This window comes from Planococcus citri, chromosome 3 (genome assembly GCF_950023065.1).
Source record: "Planococcus citri chromosome 3, ihPlaCitr1.1, whole genome shotgun sequence".
NCBI classification, from domain to species: domain Eukaryota; kingdom Metazoa; phylum Arthropoda; class Insecta; order Hemiptera; family Pseudococcidae; genus Planococcus; species Planococcus citri.
Window position 1 is genome coordinate 47223664 of NC_088679.1, and position 17468 is coordinate 47241131.

The 17468-nt window shown below is 33.9% G+C and overlaps 1 protein-coding gene across 9 annotated transcripts in view; it reads left to right on the forward strand.

Annotated features, from left to right (window-relative positions):
- The window catches only part of lap (like-AP180), a 35690-nt gene that overhangs the window by 2441 nt on the left and 15781 nt on the right, over nt 1-17468 (forward strand). For 7 of the 9 annotated variants that reach the window (XM_065356378.1, XM_065356381.1, XM_065356375.1 and 4 more), the window contains exons 2-4: nt 11168-11310; nt 14012-14087; nt 14270-14287. In XM_065356378.1, coding sequence (XP_065212450.1) covers nt 11168-11310; nt 14012-14087; nt 14270-14287 — 237 coding nt within the window. The remainder of the gene's footprint in view (nt 1-11167; nt 11311-14011; nt 14088-14269; nt 14288-17468) is intronic. The other 2 variants (XM_065356377.1, XM_065356376.1) reach the window with 1 other exon arrangement.

Sequence of the window (17468 nt, forward strand, 5' to 3'; positions counted from 1 at the left end):
TACAAAGGTGTAGAGCCCAACATCAAAATGAGTTTCGAGATGTGTGAAGAAAATTCCACAGTCGCGTATCTAATTGATGTAAAATGGCGTTAACAATTTTCCCATTAGCTCGATTAATCAGTACGTAGACCTATGTATCTATCTCGTTTTTAAATTCAGCAGTGGAAAACCAGCGTACATTTGAACTCTCGTGTTGACGTTTCAGTTCTCGTTAGATGGGATTTTTCCAATAACCCAATAAATCGAACAAATCACGCGCACGGTTTCGTGTTTCTTGGCTCCATAAAATGTATGTTGAAAGGAAAAAAAAGACCCGACAGGTATGTGGAAGAAGCTGGGATTGGAGATCAAGGAGAGTGGTACCTCACGGTCAGCAAGATGTTTGAATGACGACGCCCATGACCATGAATCAAGTTCGCCGCGTGCATCTTACGTATTGCTCATGTTCCGTTCAACATGACAATTTTTGGCTGAGTTCATTTACCATTGGCGTGGGAGGCAGTGATGGGAATTTAAACGGTGTGAATGAATTTTTGGCAGGTATTGTAACGATTTCGATGACAATAGCGTGGCGGTCGGTCGTGTAATTGTTTAAATCGAGTTAGCGGTAGTCGGGAGCAATATTGGTTATGGCAGGTTCTAGGTTCCTATTGCTTCATCGTCGTGGCGCTGTTGTTGTGAAAAAAATGGTTTCTTTTTTAATTTTTTAATGCTCTTTTTGCCTGATATAGAAATTCGTTATTTTTTCCTTTGAATGAGAGAGAAAAAATGGCTTGAAAATAATGTATTGGTTCGAAGGTGGATGATCAGTGCATAATAAAAACACGTGTGTATCGAGTAGTATTGCCAGGATTTTTCCAAGGAAGAAGCAGAACAAGATTTTTTGGAATAAAAAGTAGAATTTTGAGGCAATTTTCCGAAAATTCATCACAATGTGTCAATGTGTTATTATTTCATGAAAACGAAAGTAAAATTACTGCTTAAGTGAAGCGAGAGCAAAAATTTCTCGAAAAAATTGGTTCAAAAAACGAAAGAACAAGCATTTTTCCATTAAAAATAAAAATTTTACCTGAAAGAGAAACGGTGATAGCCTCTCTTTAGCTAAGTCACTGTATTTTTTAAAAGAATGAAATAGTAAAAATTTGGTAAAGTTCAAGATTAAACCCCCCCCCCCACCCTTCTTCCATAAATGAATAATTTGCCGTAAGTAAGTTTCTGAAAGAATGTTTTTTTTTTCATCCGTTTTTTCTTTCAGTAATGGATAATTGGATATGCAGGGTGATTTTAAATCAAAATAATGTAACGTTCATTTCATCAAACTACACGTTTTTAATCATAATGCTCCAGACTTGAGAACGTTGTTTCTACACGTGTCTTGTGGTACTTGAAGAATCATTTAGAAACCGTACTGTTTTTTTTTTTTTGAGTACAAATAAAAAATCTGACTTCCAAAGAAAGTTATAAAAACATTACATCCACTGTGGACCTTTTGCTAAAAAATCTCTCCAGGAGATGAATTAAACACGAGGAAAAGTTGAAAGCTTGCAATTTAATGAAAAAAATCGTATTAAATCCTACTTCTGGGCTTGCCAGTATTATATGTACAGGGTACCCAGAAATATCGAGCACCCCTAAAAAAGTTTTCTACTAAAATACTTTGGTTGGTCACAGTGAATGATAATAATGATAGCACATGATTGGTTGTTGGACTGGAGCGATAACATTCCACCAATCATATGCATCTATTTCACGTTGCCAACCTATATTTTTAATGAAAAACTTTCTTTGGGGTGCTCGATATTTCTGGGCACCCTGTAGTTTCCAATTGGAATAGAAGGGAAAAGAAAGGAAGGGTACGTGGAAACGAGGTTTGGTGTGAACTTCAAGTGTGCGAGTCAGGGCTTCGTGATTTTTATAAAACACAAATGAAGAATCCACTGAAACAACCAGACATGTCCGATTGTCTACCATCGTACAGGATGTACATATGTTTTATTCGTACTTACATTTTCTCAAAATTTTGTCATTTAATTGCGTTATTGATTATGCTGCTGTATTACATCCTCCAAGTACCCCTTCTGTGATAATTTTGTCTCTAGATGCCATCTAATGTAGGGTAAATGAGAATTGCTGAATACATTGAGAAAGTTGGCAAAACTTGAATTGGAATTATGACTTGTGCGTGATTATATTCAAACTTGAAAAATACGTGTAATAATTTGGCTGAAGATTCGAGTAATGTTGATCGGGAAGGAGCTTTTCCGAACGGTAGTTGCAGTCGAATCAAAAACCAATATCGAATAATGAAATCAGCCTTGAAAAATGCGCGTGACGCGACTGACTACGGTGTCTCTTCTTTATTGAATTATATTTTGTGTTCCGAAATGCGCCAAATGTACCAACCTAGTAAACAATTTGATAATATTCGAAATTAGTGATAAAAATAACTTTGCGCTTGCGCGAATATCGGAATTTTGTTTCGACCATTTTCTCGTGCATATAGGTTTGTAAAGTATACCTATACGACGAGTAAATATCTACAATTTGCTATTTGTGTACTCAAAAGTAAACGTCACTATCGTACCTATTCTAACAACATTGACAAAATGATACCAAAGTTACCATTCGGAAACCAGTTACAAACGCGAAAAAAATTTCCACATACGAGCAAAACTAACAAATTCACGCCCATTTCTAAAATGTACATGTTTGAGTATGAGAGTTATCCATCAGGGTGATCAATTATTAGAGGAACGTTTCGACTTCGGTGTATAGTGTACAGTCTGATCGATATTTCGGGAAAAATAACCAGTTTGGAAGCGTGGTGGAAGGAATCAAATACCGGCGAGTAGTCTCCGTTTGATCATTTAAATTACCGCGAGTCCGTCGAACGAACCGGAGTAATAAAAAAGTTGATTTTCCAACACTGGTCGATGGGTAGATGGGTAACGTGTAATGCGTAGGTAAGGTAACTATATACAGTGTGTGAGTAGTGTACGTAGTTGACCATACTCAATGGGTAATGTAATGCGATGAGCTTTGCCTTGCCAGCTGTTCCATGTTTCATAAATACCAAACCACAACAGCGGCCTAGGCCGCCTCTAGGCATCTTCGAGATTTCCAGAAAGAAGCCATTGTCGAGAAAATCGTGCGGCGAGATAAAAAGTGGATGGTGTTACGATCGAGCGGTGATATTTTCAGTCTTCGAAAATGATGAATAATACAGTATTCGAGATTAAACAATTGTAAAATCACAAATTTACTCGCAATGTTATGTGTAGTAATTTTACTATCCATTGACTCGTGGAAACTGACTTCAAAGGAATAGGGGCTCTTTATAGATGAAAACACCAACTGAACAGTTCAAGTTCAAAGTTACGTTTTGTAAACTTTTGTTCAAAGGGAATTCCAGTCAAGATCAATCGCAGCATATGGCGAATAATGTAAATGAGCCTACAGCATAACGTAACTTTGTGTCATGAATTCACGTATGTAATACCAAGTCTGGTATTCCTGCGTGTGTGTGGATGTGCGTGCTTTTTCGTGTAGAAGATTAGAAAAATGATGTTTGCAATTCAAATCCTGGTGAGCATTTTTTTTTTCAATTCTTTGAAAAAAATGTCAATCTTGAGGTGACCATTGACCAATAGAAGTCTAACTCTCTTTACTTATATTTTTGTGTTCTGGAGTCAGAACAATCCACATCACAATTCCCAAAAATTGGTTTATGCTTACCTGCATTTTCATTTTTCGCTTCTGTAGCATTCTTATGTTGAATTCCTAAAGTGCGTTGCGGGGTTAATGAAATCCAATCGTTTGAGCTTGAATTTTTCTGTATTACCTACATTATATCCATTTTTTAAGATGAAAACCAGCAGAATTGCAGGAAAAAAATACAGTTTTGGCTATGTAAATGTGAGAATGGAAAATCCTAATGTAAATTACTTCTATTGAAGTTTGATTGGCACGTGAGTCGGTGGACAAAAATAGAGTGAAACCTGTCAAAAATTGGAGTTGGTCGGAAGGAAACATCAATATGTGAATTCTACATAAGGCAGAAGCTCTAACGCAGTATAAAACCTTGGAACATTTGAACTTTGAGATTGACCGCTTATTCAGAGCAAACGTACTCGGTGCAACGACGTGACTCATTAATGAGACGAAATTGATCTCTGCGTTTTAAATTTTATTGTAATCAAACTACGTTATTTTTCACCATTTAAGTTACGCATTATATGCTTGATGTAGGAGGTGTCTGTCTGAGTGTCTGTGGTAGGAAATCTAATTAGCGTGAGCGTAATTTCCGAGCTATATTCTTACCTGGGGTTTTTAATGTGGTTTATGGAAAAATATTCATTTCGAGTCGAGTTGACGTGGATGGCGTAATAATTGCCATCAAAGCGTAAGACAGTGTCCAAAACTGATCTCGTGGTCATCTGGGGATACGTAAATTCAAAATTGTGTACCAAAAGTACTTAATCAAGACATATTTTGATGTCGGAGTTGGTCTCGGTACTCAATTGAAAATTATAAATCTTTGGTTTTTATTTATCTAATAGGGGACGATACGTAATATTAGTAATTACATACGTAGACGTACGTATTTGGAAACGAAAATGAAAAACTTTCCTGCTTGTTTGAGAGGATATTGAGGCTCGGAAATTTAAAGACAGCGATAAAAGAAAATTCGTTCTATGTAAGGCATTATATGATACGATCTTGGTTAATTTCTTTTCCAAAAGGGAGTATTCATATTTTAGGGCACGTTTTTTCAAACATTTCGCCCTAGAATAGTAATTTTTCCTTTTCGTGAAAGACGTCAGACCGCTTAAAAAATCGATAAGTCAAACCTCGTTTTACTTGTAGAATATGGATTTTGATTTCCTTACCTTTTGAAAAAACCAAACACTGGTCAAGCTTACACATTTCTTAACTAATGGTTCATTGTTCATTTACAAATTGAGGAAAACTTTGTCGAAAATACTGTCGTAAAATTTCTCGTCAAAGACTGGGAAACAGAACTGAAGAAATAAAAATGTGGGTGTAAGATTGACGTGTACAGTTGACTGGTCGCAGTCGGGTGGATTTTGCCTCATCTGTAAGACAGTGTTGTTGTAAAAGTAACGATGGCTTAAGGGTTGATATAACTTGCTGGTATTATGGTATTAATACTCGTACGTTTAAATAAAGAAAAAAAAGTGACGTTCGAAAATAACCCTCTATTGCGTCATAGCACGCAAACTTCACCCCGCAGGAAAGAAGAAATTTTAATCGGTGGACACAAACATCGCGATGTGCTGCGAGTAACGCGGAGAGAAAATTACCTACTTGCTCGCACGGTGACGGATTTTGAAAATGAAAGTGAAAATTATCCAAGACGACGAATGAGTTTTATGAATGGCCAATTGGCCATCGATGAAATAACTTATGACATGAAAAGAAGGTAATATTTTGATCGACTAAAAGAACTGTAATAAAGTATACGAGCAATCTACAGTTCGGAACTTTAACCTCAATAAATAATGTAACGCTTTCGTAGGACTATTGCTTTTCATCTTATTTTTCGTCATGTTACCGAAAATAATGAAAACGATTTTATTCGGATTAACGTCATTGAATTATTTTCGGTGCTGGTCTCACGAAGGATTTCTCTGACCAGATGAAGATCGTTTTCTTTTTTATTTGCAAAGTTTTAATGTATACGTACGTCTTGGACCTATCTTCCATGGAAATGGAAGACCAGAGCGTTGTGGGACAGAAATTAAGTATCATGAGCACTTTGCGTGAAGCCTCGATTTTGTGTTTACGATACAATGCGATGGCAAATATGTAATTATCATTGTTACCGCGGAAATTGAAAAGTGATAAAGACTTATCAGAATGGATTTCCTTTCAAGATTGACATCGAGTTCAGTTTCATGTTATTTTATGATAATTATTGAAATGATAATTTTTTCCCAACAGAGAATTCGTCGGTGTGCTGATGTTAGAAATTTCATTAAAACGTGTTTAGTTTTTCTGAATTGATATTCACCTGAATTGAGTTTCTTTCTCCCCAAAGTAATCGATGCTATAGCCTTGGGGTAAATTACTCGTGAATGCAAAGTAAAACACGTGTCCATTTGACGTGAAGGTTCTGTCATTTGTATTTTTTAAGCTGATGAGATTATTCGTAATTTTTTTCAACTTTTGCTCTGAGCAGATGGCTTTCTAATGATGCACATCGAAACCCCTCAATTTTTCTAGTTGGTATATTCTAAGAAAGATAACTCACTGAGGAAATCTCGTGATGGCTGATATGAAGATCCGGAGGATCCCTCGCTGATGTAAGCTAGTGGAAGTTTCCTCAGTGAAGTTAACCTTCTTGGAATTCTCTCTTTTTTTGGTGTTTACAGCCGAACTGCCACGAAATGCTTTCTTTTCGTAATGTTTATGCTCAAATTTGTAAAATTTAATTTTTAGAAAAGATTAGAAAAAAAAAAAAAATAGAAAATAGCTAACTTTTTAAACAAAAATTGCGAAAAGTAGCAAAAAGTGTCGCCTATTGCATTGCCAAAACGTCTCATTTTTTACCAAAAAATCGCAGAAAGTTATATTTTTATGAAAAAAATTTCGAAGTCCTACTCTTTCCCAAAGATTTGTCCCAATATGCCGTTTTTTTTTTCACCAGAAATTGCTATACAGCCCTTTCTTTTGCTAAAATTGTCAAAAGTTTCGCTTTTTGCGAGAATACGAAATTCTCATTTTGTTGCCCTAACCCCAAATTTTCAGAAAAGTTTGATTTTTTCAATCAAAACGTTGTTTAATCGACTTTTTTTGGCAAAAATTGCGAAAAAATATATTTCTATCTTGTTCCATTTTTAGTGTTTGATAAAAAATGAAAAGTTCTTGGTTTTTCTATGTATATTTCTGCATTTAAATGTTTTGGCCTAGTTTTGTAATTTTTTTTGTTACTTTTTGGTTACTTTTTTGAGCTTTTTGGGTTACTTACTGGAGTTGCTTTTTTTTTGAATAAAATGTGCACGAGCCCTGCTGCCCTGCATTATACCGTACATTTGAAAAAATGAAGAAAATTATTTTTGAGGTCACATGGAGAGATTGTAAGAATACAAAGCTGAAGAAAAATTTTAAAAATATAATTTTAATCGACTTATTTCAACTTTGAATTATTCTGAGTTTCTGTTCAAAAAAGGCCAGTCAAAGTCATAAAAATTATTTATTTTTCAATTCTACGATACTTGCACTTCTTTTCAAAGCTGTATAACTTGACCCATGTGCAAATAAAATCACCACATAAATCTTTCTTTCTGCGTGAGACGTGACTCAAAAGCACGCGAGGTAAGATAATTTCCATTTGGTAATATTGCAAGAGTAAGTAAGTAGGTAATAATTTTAATTTTACGCAATTACATCGAGTATATACCTTACTTATACAGAAATAATCGAATGAATTCGGCGATCATCTTTTTCAAATCGTTTGGTAACCTTATCTAAACAATGTTGTTGAACGAATCGTTATTTTATAATCAAAAGAACCGGTTTTTAAATTACACTTTAATACTTTTGTATGGGTACCTATACCTATCTACCTAATGTGTACTTTACACTAGGGAAAAGCTTCGGATTTCAAATAATAAATCGGTTGGTAAAAAAAGAAGGACAAATTGGTGTTCGATGAACGTGTATTTTTTTAAAAATTTCTATATTTTCATTTCATTTCTGTCGAACGAGCGACGTTGGCGACAATATCGGAATGATGTTTCCTTTTAGGTATCGTTGACTGACTGTGGACGGTGGAACTGCGTGAAAGTACGTATCGCGGAAACGTGCTTAATAACCATGGATGGGTTACATGGTTACTAATTAGGTTTTTCATAATATGTTTGTATACCTAATACCTTTGTACACGTATATTGTCATACATACGAGTACCATGTAGCAGGTCCGGTACCTCTACCCGTACTCTTGTGTAAGGTATCATAGGAACATTGTACGCGTCTAAAAGTATCGAGACTGATCTCGAGGGACAGGGTGTTACTGATGGGTGGATGCCTCATTTTATAATACCGGTACATGTATTTGTGTAAAACAACTATTGAAAATGAAAAAACATGCGAACCATACGCCGCGCTGTATTGATAAATATAGATAATTTAAAACGGAACATCGAATTGATAAATACTTCAGAGCTATAGTTCCAAGGAAGGAAACACATAATATACGTTATATGTATATCTGTCAAGGAATAAGCGATAAAAATCATGTTATGTGGTAACTGGTAACGTGCTGAATATGCCCTTGTGGGCATTGCGTATGCTATACACATTATGTACAATCTCCGAGAATTACATGTACAATTGTGTACCACAAAACCGAAAGATAGCTCACCTCAGTTCAGAAGATGCACATTTACGTATGCTATGCAGAAGTACGAAATACCGTATGTATGTCACGAATTAAAGAATAAGAAAAAATTAGCGAAATTGGTGCACTGTTACGAATTTATGTACGTACATCACCGTATACTTACTTACCCCACGTGTACGTTTTTTTTCGCATATTTTTATTCAATGGGCGAGGAGAAAAAACGCAATTGTTGGAAGAAAATCACGCGGTAAAAATTAATAAAGTGAGTGACGTTTAACGAAGCCGACAAATAAAATTTCCGGCAAGGAAACGAGTGCGTGGATAACTAACAAGCTTCAGTGTTCAGTGGAATTGAAGATACGTTAACCCTTAGCATTTATGTATTTTTTCGCAAATGTAAACTCGGCGCCGTAATTTGGAGTCGTAATCCGGGTGCCGAGACGTCTCGACCATTGCCGCATGTGGGATGGTATTTTGTGTCAGCCTATTGTGGAAATTTCTAAATTGAATGTACTCGGAATAGGAAATTTTGTTTTATTATAGGAGGCTATAAATATCTTCGGAAAAATAATTCGGACTTGTGTTCAGCATGCTACATATTTGAGGAGCTATTTTTGATGATTTTTCTTCCCAGTCTGTTCATTTTTTGCGTTGAATGTGTGAGAGTTTTGCATTTTGGGATTTGCGAGTATCCATTTCAAAACTGGAAAAATGGACAAAGGATGAGTAGTCTGCGGTAAACAATTTTATTTTCATTTAGCTGATGTCAAAAAAATTACAATTTTAGCTTGAAACCCGGAAACTCTCAATGCTAGAACAAGTTTTGTGAGTTCATCATTTTGATGATAGTGGAAAGAATTATTGCTCGTAAATGAAAGAAAATTGAAACAAGTTCATTTTGGATAGAAAAATGATCAAATTTTTAGTTGAAAAATTGAAGTCATATTTACGGAATTTTCACTTTTTTGTCTTCTTGATAATTTTTATTTTATCATCTGATGTAGGTAAATAGAAATTATGCAAGGGTAATATATCATGCTTTTCTAGTCGCCTATTTTTGGTGAGATCCTAAAGGAGCATTTCAATTTTAGAAATTTCAAAATTGAAATTTACTTTCTACACCGCAGTTGAAAATTTGGATTTTTTCCATTTCTAAATTTTGAGAACCATTGGAAAGTTTGAAATAATGTAGAGGTAACCGATCAGCAATGTTTAAAATTATGCTCAAAAGTGACCAAAAATCAAAAATTTTCTGTTTCAAAAAACACTTGTGTCAAAAATTTATCTAATAATCTCTGAAAGTTTTTATTTCAAGAACTAAAAAAAAGTGGATGATCTCTAAAAAAAAATAAAATAAAAACAAAAAACAAAAAAAAACATAAAAAGCGGAAAAATGCTTTCAAATCTTATTTTATCAAATCGAAAAATTGAATACATGTTTGTTGCTCCACATAGTCGGAGAAGATAACATTTTTTTGACCATTAGTTTTGGATAAAGCGTTGCAAATTCGAGCTGGTAAAAAATTAATTTATTCGGAAATATTCGTAATTGATTGATTAAAGGCAAATTGGATATGCGATATGAATATTGAATATGAATACATCGAATGATGATGAAGTGGAACTAAATATCAGTTACCTAGCTAATTTAATCGAATGGATTGCCTATACAAGTACTAAGCACCTAATTAGGTAATTAAAATTTAAGTACATAATCGAAAAATAATTCGTTGATAGTAGCTAGACGGTAAGATCTATCGACCGGTCAAAGGTCAAATACTTTGTATTCATTTCCAAGCCAACGTTAATTCGCGTAAGTGACTATCATTTAATAGTAAAACACAGCGAGATACTATTCTACGGATAGGGAGTCTTGAAAGTCGGTTCATTTTAAAATTTAATAAATAAAAAAAAATAGGCTGACGATGATGTAACGTAACGAATATAAAAAAAGACTTCCCCCATATATCTTTTTCGCCTTTTCCAGCAACCTTTTCCATTTGTATCGATTAAATTTAAATAAGGAACCGAGAAAAAAAATTCTATCCGATTAGCCCGACAAGCTATTGTGTTGGTAACGAAAATAGACGATTCGACGCGTTGATTAAATGCATAAGGAAATTCGCACGTCCTATATATTGTGCGAGTATAAGATTAAATGTGCGATAGATTAATTTTATGCCAACGAAATAATATCTCAGCTTTCTGAATGCCGGTGTAAAAAATTTCTGCACAACGGGTTATATAATTTGAAGATTTCATCATTATAACGTACCTATAAAGTTATAAACTGCGAATCCAGATGAGAAAATTTAATCCGAAAATTACAACATGCGATTTCAGAGCACCCGGGTCTGGAATTTAATATTATTACAAAGACAAACGCAGGAATGTTTCTTTCGAACACGTGTATGTCAATTTGGTAGTGAAAATCAGAATGATATCAAATTCGAACTTTGTTCCAATTTATTAATAATTAATTAAGGGGAATTGCATTGTAATAAACAAGTGCCAATTGCAGCGTGCAATCGACTTTGTTTTGCTAGCAAGTGTTTTATGAAGAGCAGATAAATTGGTATCATTTAATGATGTTTTGAATATACTTCCTTAGGGTATGCCTATGCACTTTGCAGATAATATTTTTGAATCGTGCTTCCATAAAAAGGAATATAAGTGACAAATTTCGATATTTATGTTTCAAAAAACTTGTTGTTGAGAATAATGTATTTCAGTCCCAAAAAATATACTTACCTATTTAATGCAATTTTTCACGGATATGTATTTTTTTTATTTGTTGCAGATTTAATTCATTGTACAAACGAACCAAACGTATCTATACCACAATTAGCAAATTTATTAATAGAAAGATCACAAAATACGAATTGGGTGGTCGTATTTAAAGCACTGATTACTGTTCATCATTTGATGTGCTATGGTAATGAAGTAAGTATCAACTTGAGTTTTATATTTTTCGAGGGAGATTTTTTTCACAGTTTAACGATATAATTACCCGTTAATACGTAATTAGCTTAGAATATTTTTAAATAGCACTATGGTACGTTTGGTAATTTTACGGCGAAATGTTGTCTCCTACGGAAACGTTTTTTGCTGCCATAGATTTGAATGATTGGAAATTTTCTTTCATATTATTTCTGAAGAGTTTGGTGAACTAAAAATAATGTAATGATAGATTTAATACCTTTCTCCATTTTTCGAAATTGATTCTGTTATTTTGATCGAAATGGTGCGTGTGTGTGATGCATGTTGTGTGTCAAGAGTTTTGAGGAATAATTCATAAATTTAAAAAATATTCATTTTTAGACATTTATTTAGGCCTATGCACATTTGAATATAGCGCAGATCAGTCACTCAAGGTTCAATTGACTATCACTCGCGTATATTTCCCTTATTAGCATTTATTTAGCGAAATTAATTTCAATCAGGAAGAGGAACTGAAATACGAGTATTTTCTAAATTGATATCCAGGTTCTAAAATAAAATCTTGATTTATCTAAGCTGAATTACAATGTTTTTCTAAAGTTTCATTTTTCGTATAAGTAGTATACGAGTAAAAGAGTAGTTCCATGGATAGTGACAGATGCTTAGGTAGTTAAAAAAAATCAATACGCGCCTGAAAGTCTGTTCTCAATGGTTTACTTAAATATATGGCATTTAATTTATGCAAATGACACTTTTAGAAAAAGTAATACGACGTTGTATTGTGCCTGTCAAATTATCAAAAAAAAAAAATCATTTTGTGAAGTTTGATATTTTATTTCAAATGAAGTTTTCGTCCATAAAGACTTAATTTTGTTGAAATATAATTTTTTAAATTATGAAACAAGTATGTGCCTTATGGTGCATCTTGAAAAAAAAATGATCGAGAAAGTTGACAGTATTTGGTAGTGACCCTCACTTTGAGATGAAAGGTTCTTGAAAATTGTTAGCTTCGGAGGTGTTTTTGGAGAGGAGGTATGAGCATGGGTCCCCAAAGAGCTGACATTTTCAAAATTTGTTTTCATTTGTTATTTTTTATTTCAATTTTTACATAACCTGTTTTATTTATTTTTTTTAATAATCCCGTTTCTCATTTCCGTCAAAATTCAAAACCATTTTTAAGGTTTTACTGAGCGATTAAAAATTCACAAATTGTTTATTTTTTGGTTAATACGTGTTTTGAAAATATTTTCTTTTCAACATGGCATTTTTGAAACTAATGGGGTAATATTTTGAATTGCTACGATACCTATCAATTTTTCGATCATCATATTGCCAATTTTAAAAAAAAACGAAAAAACACGCAAAAATTTATCAGTTTTTCCAAATTTTTAGCAATTGGAAATAATGGCATGAAAAATTGGTACCACTGCACTCCAAAGCATTCTTAAAAAAGTTTCAGATGGGACATATCAATATCATTCAAGAACCCTGACGTTACCCCTGCGACTATCATTTCTGACAGTTTCCTGTTTTGACCTACACCCGCTCTTCCTCCCCTCTCCTTAAGGTAGATAGATTTTCGCCCAAAAAAATGTTCTCAAGTAGGTGATTTTACTTTGAATGAACTAGTTGGTTTATTCAAAGCTTCTGCATCATTGTCATAGTATAATTTTTGGCTTTTTACGAGGTTTATGAGATTTAGGACACGACCCATTGCTTTCCTTATTGTACTGACTATCTAATGCCTCTGCTGGTGGTTGTGTAAAGCTCTAATGCTGGCCATTTTTCTCTTTCACAATTTACTTCGTCAAACTACGATTGCGCAAGATGCTGATGTTACACATTGTTGTAGAAATGCACACCGAGAAGTATGGCATGAATCATCTAGCCTATTTATTGTTCGGGATAAAAGGAAAATTTTCGCCGAGTATTCTTTTTTTTAAAAACTTTTTTTGAGAGCACGTAGTGTTTGGCAGAGATTGCGAGTGAGTTCAAGAGTGCGAGCGTACAGCTCGTGGTGAAACAGCTGGAAATTTTAATTCAAGTCGTAAAAGTTGAGCTAAAAGATAGACGAATTTAACAAGTTTGTAAGACGGTTTTCATCATTTACGCAGACGAGACGGTATGCGATGCGTGCTGCGTATATGTTTGCGAAAATTAACGGTAAATTTCAATTAGGAAGTTCTCGAATGCTGATTTGATCTGTAGTGGGCTTTTCTGCGTTGTACGTATTGCTGTTTGTGCGATGCGATGCGATGTGATGTGCTCTTCTCTGCTCGTATAACAGCAACAAGCAAGCCATATTTCAAGTCCTCTCATTTGTGACAGTCTGGTACTTTCGGAACGCCGGCTTATGTACACCTAAACCTATTCGGTAATGGTATTTACAGTGAACATGCGATACCCGTGTAACCGCATGGACTACCGTTGTTACTTCCGTCGTGGCCACCGTCACACCGTGAAAAAACGGTGTGAATATTTAGCGTAACCTGGATCTTCGGTAACGATGGTACTGTCAGTGTGAGGTAATGAGAAACAGTTTAGGAGCAATTACCTAGGTTTGAGGATCGTCTGGCAAGAATTGATGGGAGATGAGGCTGAGTTGGAAAAAAATCTTTTGTAGTTGTAGTGTTTTGTTTAGACTGAATGCACTTGCGTACTACTACATATGTATTTCATGTTTTTTCGTTTTGTTTTGTTGCAGAGATTTACTCAGTATTTAGCCTCCAGTAATAGTACATTTCAACTAAGCAACTTTTTAGATAAAAGCGGAGTCCAAGGTTAGTAAGACAAGATTTTTTTCTCCTAATTCATACCTGAGTAGGTACATATTATACCATAAAGATATGGTTAAAGTTAGATTATGATTTTTTTTTTCGAAAAAAAAATTACGTTTGTAAATTCGATTTTTTTTTCGAATGTATTACTACTTTTTGTTTGTTTTTACGCATGCCTTCTTTAGCTGCTGGAGCTCGACTGGGTAAGTGAATGAAATTATTTGAGGTATTGTAGTTAGTTCGAAGATGTGGAACTTTTGTACCTAGACAAGCTTGTCTGATCGAGTTAAATCGAGTAGTTTCTAATATCTACAGTTTGTCGTTTTTGAGCTATATTATTTAGGACATTCTTCGTATTCGTTTAGTACTTAGAGTATTTCTTTTCAAACTGATATCTTTCGAATGGTGGTTTTGAGTGGGTGTGAGTGGAGAATTAGAAATAGGAAAATCGGATGACTATTGCTGTAGAAGCGTTCTCGTCTTGATAAAAAAAAAATACTTGATTGGCGTTTTTCAATTCGAAAATTTTAATTTTCTCGAGCTTACGATAACTTTAAATCATAATTTTATGAACAATTTGTACTTTTCAATATCGATGTCTCATTTTCTTGCGTCGACACCTGCAATCAATTTCGATTTTTTTTAAATCTCAGTTCGATAGAAAGCGTGGAAAGATTTTGGCAAATGGTGTATTTCCGCATGGTGTTCTTTTTTTAACGTCACAAAGTTCAAGGTTCGATGATACAATTTTCTCGTTGATTATTTTCAACAATGAATGACCTCTGCGTGTTGACGGATGAAGCTAAATACAAACTCGACTATAACAGTGTGCTGAGTTTATTTCGGCTGTATTTTGGACTCTGGAGTGTAGGCAATGGTTTCAAAAATTGATTTGAGGCATACCATTTTTTTCTGTGATCAAAATGAGAGCTTTTCAAGTTATTCCCAAGGGTGTGTTATTATTTTTGAAAAATTTATTGATCAACTTGAAAAAATGAAAATGCATTAAACGAAAATTTCTCAACTTTTCCTTCGACGTAAGTAATAAAGAAAAAATGATCAATCTTATTTGATTAATTAATCGATTATTACATTAATTGATTCAATACATTGTGCATGTTTCTGTGAGTTCTTCTCGTAAAAAATCAAATAAGTGACATACTATATTCACGCTGTATGGTACATACCTCTACCTAGTACCTACCTACCTATATTAGTCTGTGTAATGTGTTTATAACTCGTATTTTCATAATAAGTTCGTAGGATTGTTCTCGAAAGTGGAATTTATAAAATGATATTAAATAGGAGATCAGAAATAATCCCGTTAATGTGTACCCACCTAACTTACCCACGTTTTTATACTTAGGACGAGAAAAGTAAAATTATAAAGCAAATCCTTTCGTGATGATTAAAATTCTAATGAAAAATGTCACCACGTTATTTACCATTTTGACGAATGCTGCAGCGATTGCAGGATTTAGAGACGAATAATTTATCACTGAAAATTTTAAGGTGTAGCTCAAATAAGTACGGGAAATGACACGCCGCGTCAAAACATATAACAGCGCATTTATTAAAGCGAGAAAATTAATTCTTGCCAAAATTGCTAGCGATAAACAAAAACGAAAATTTGCCCCGTTCTAGAAATTACGTTCGCGTTTTCAACTGCATTGTCAACTTGTACGTATTTACCAAACAGAATACTCTGGTAAAATAATAATATTGGTCTTGGTAGGTATTTCGTATTGAAATATTTCAATTTACACACATTGTATCGTCGTGTTCGGCGGCATATTTGAAATGATGTTTACCTGTTGGCTGTTGGGCTCTAGATAAAGATACGAGATACTTGTGAGAATCGTTGCATAGGTGCTTATGGGAGCAGGTTGGTGGCTGTGTATGAAGGACCCAGGCTCGTTTAAGTGAAAAAAGTTTTCGTTAATCAAATGCGAGTACATCACTGCTTACTTGTTACGTCTTTAATAGGTATCTTATTGTGAGAAAAATATTTTTGTTTTTTGTGTATGTGCTCTTTGAACGTTGAATAAACAGTTTTTTGAGTTGTGTAGGAGTGGATCATGAAAATATGCCTTTAATTGATAGACAATGAACTAGTTAAAGCTAATATGATACTTCATTTTCCATCATCGTCTGATGTACGTAAATTATCATCAATTTGTTTTGAAGTTTCGAAGGCACGTATGGGATGGCGATAGTACATACCTTGTTTGGTTTGGTGGTTTCTGTTTCAATTGGAATTCGTTTTCGTTTTTGTTTATTTGATCAATGTTGGGGCCTGCCATGCAATCTATATTGAAGCAATCTTTAGAAATAATGCTGTTTTGTATCTTTTGTGAACTGTTGTCGATGACAAATTGCTACTTTTTTGGATTGTACACAAACATATACAGATGAAATTAAAAAATTTCGAACTTTTCGTGCAGAACTATGTGCAAAGTTCGTTCGATCGATCTATACTTGTTTCATTATTTTTTTCTCCTTAATTCTTATCTGAATTGAAGCCAGATCACATATCATTGAAGGAGTTTGATTTCGGGTTACATTGACTTGAGATTCACTTACACATAATATTCATTTTAAAAAGAGGGCGGAGAATGGAGATCAATGAAAATCGTAAAAAAATAAAATACGTACCTAGGGATTGATCAAAAAAAAAAAAAAATCAAAAAAATGTACAATATTTTGACATTAGCCGTCTAAATTAATTATGAGGGGAAAGTCAGTTTTTTGCATCTCTGGACCTCGAAAAAAACTCAATCATGCTCCCCCATTAATATTCCATATCAACCTAAGAGGCTTTAGCATGAATTTAAAAGGGTATCCTAATCCTACTCGTGCTTTTTGAGGATTTTGAATTTTCAATCATTATGAATTGAATTTTTTGAAAATTATTTCGCAGAATTACATTTTTCTGAATCAGATTTTATACGATATTTTGATAATTTCTTAATATTTTTGAGCGATAAGTAATTGTCATTGGTGTTTCTTTTGAGTCTATGTAATTCTGAAGGACTCATGCGAAAGAAACTTAATTCTAATTTTGTCGAGTTCTTATACTCATTATTTTTTTCTTACGATTTTAGCCGATACGACCTTTTGAATTATTATTATGGCATTTGAATTATGTTTACCTCTCAATAAAAGTTTATCATTTCCATAAACTTATGTTTGCCTCTGGACTCCGAACTGTGAACAGGTTTTTATTACCTGAATTTACAATTTTGGATTTGATCTTTCCTTTTCACATCCCTTATGAAAATTGAACTATCGTGTTTCTATGTTGAAGTTTTTATTATTGATTTCATTTTGTGTTCTGGTTAATTTAATTTGTGAAAAATGAAGAAAGCTGTATGCAGTTAGTGT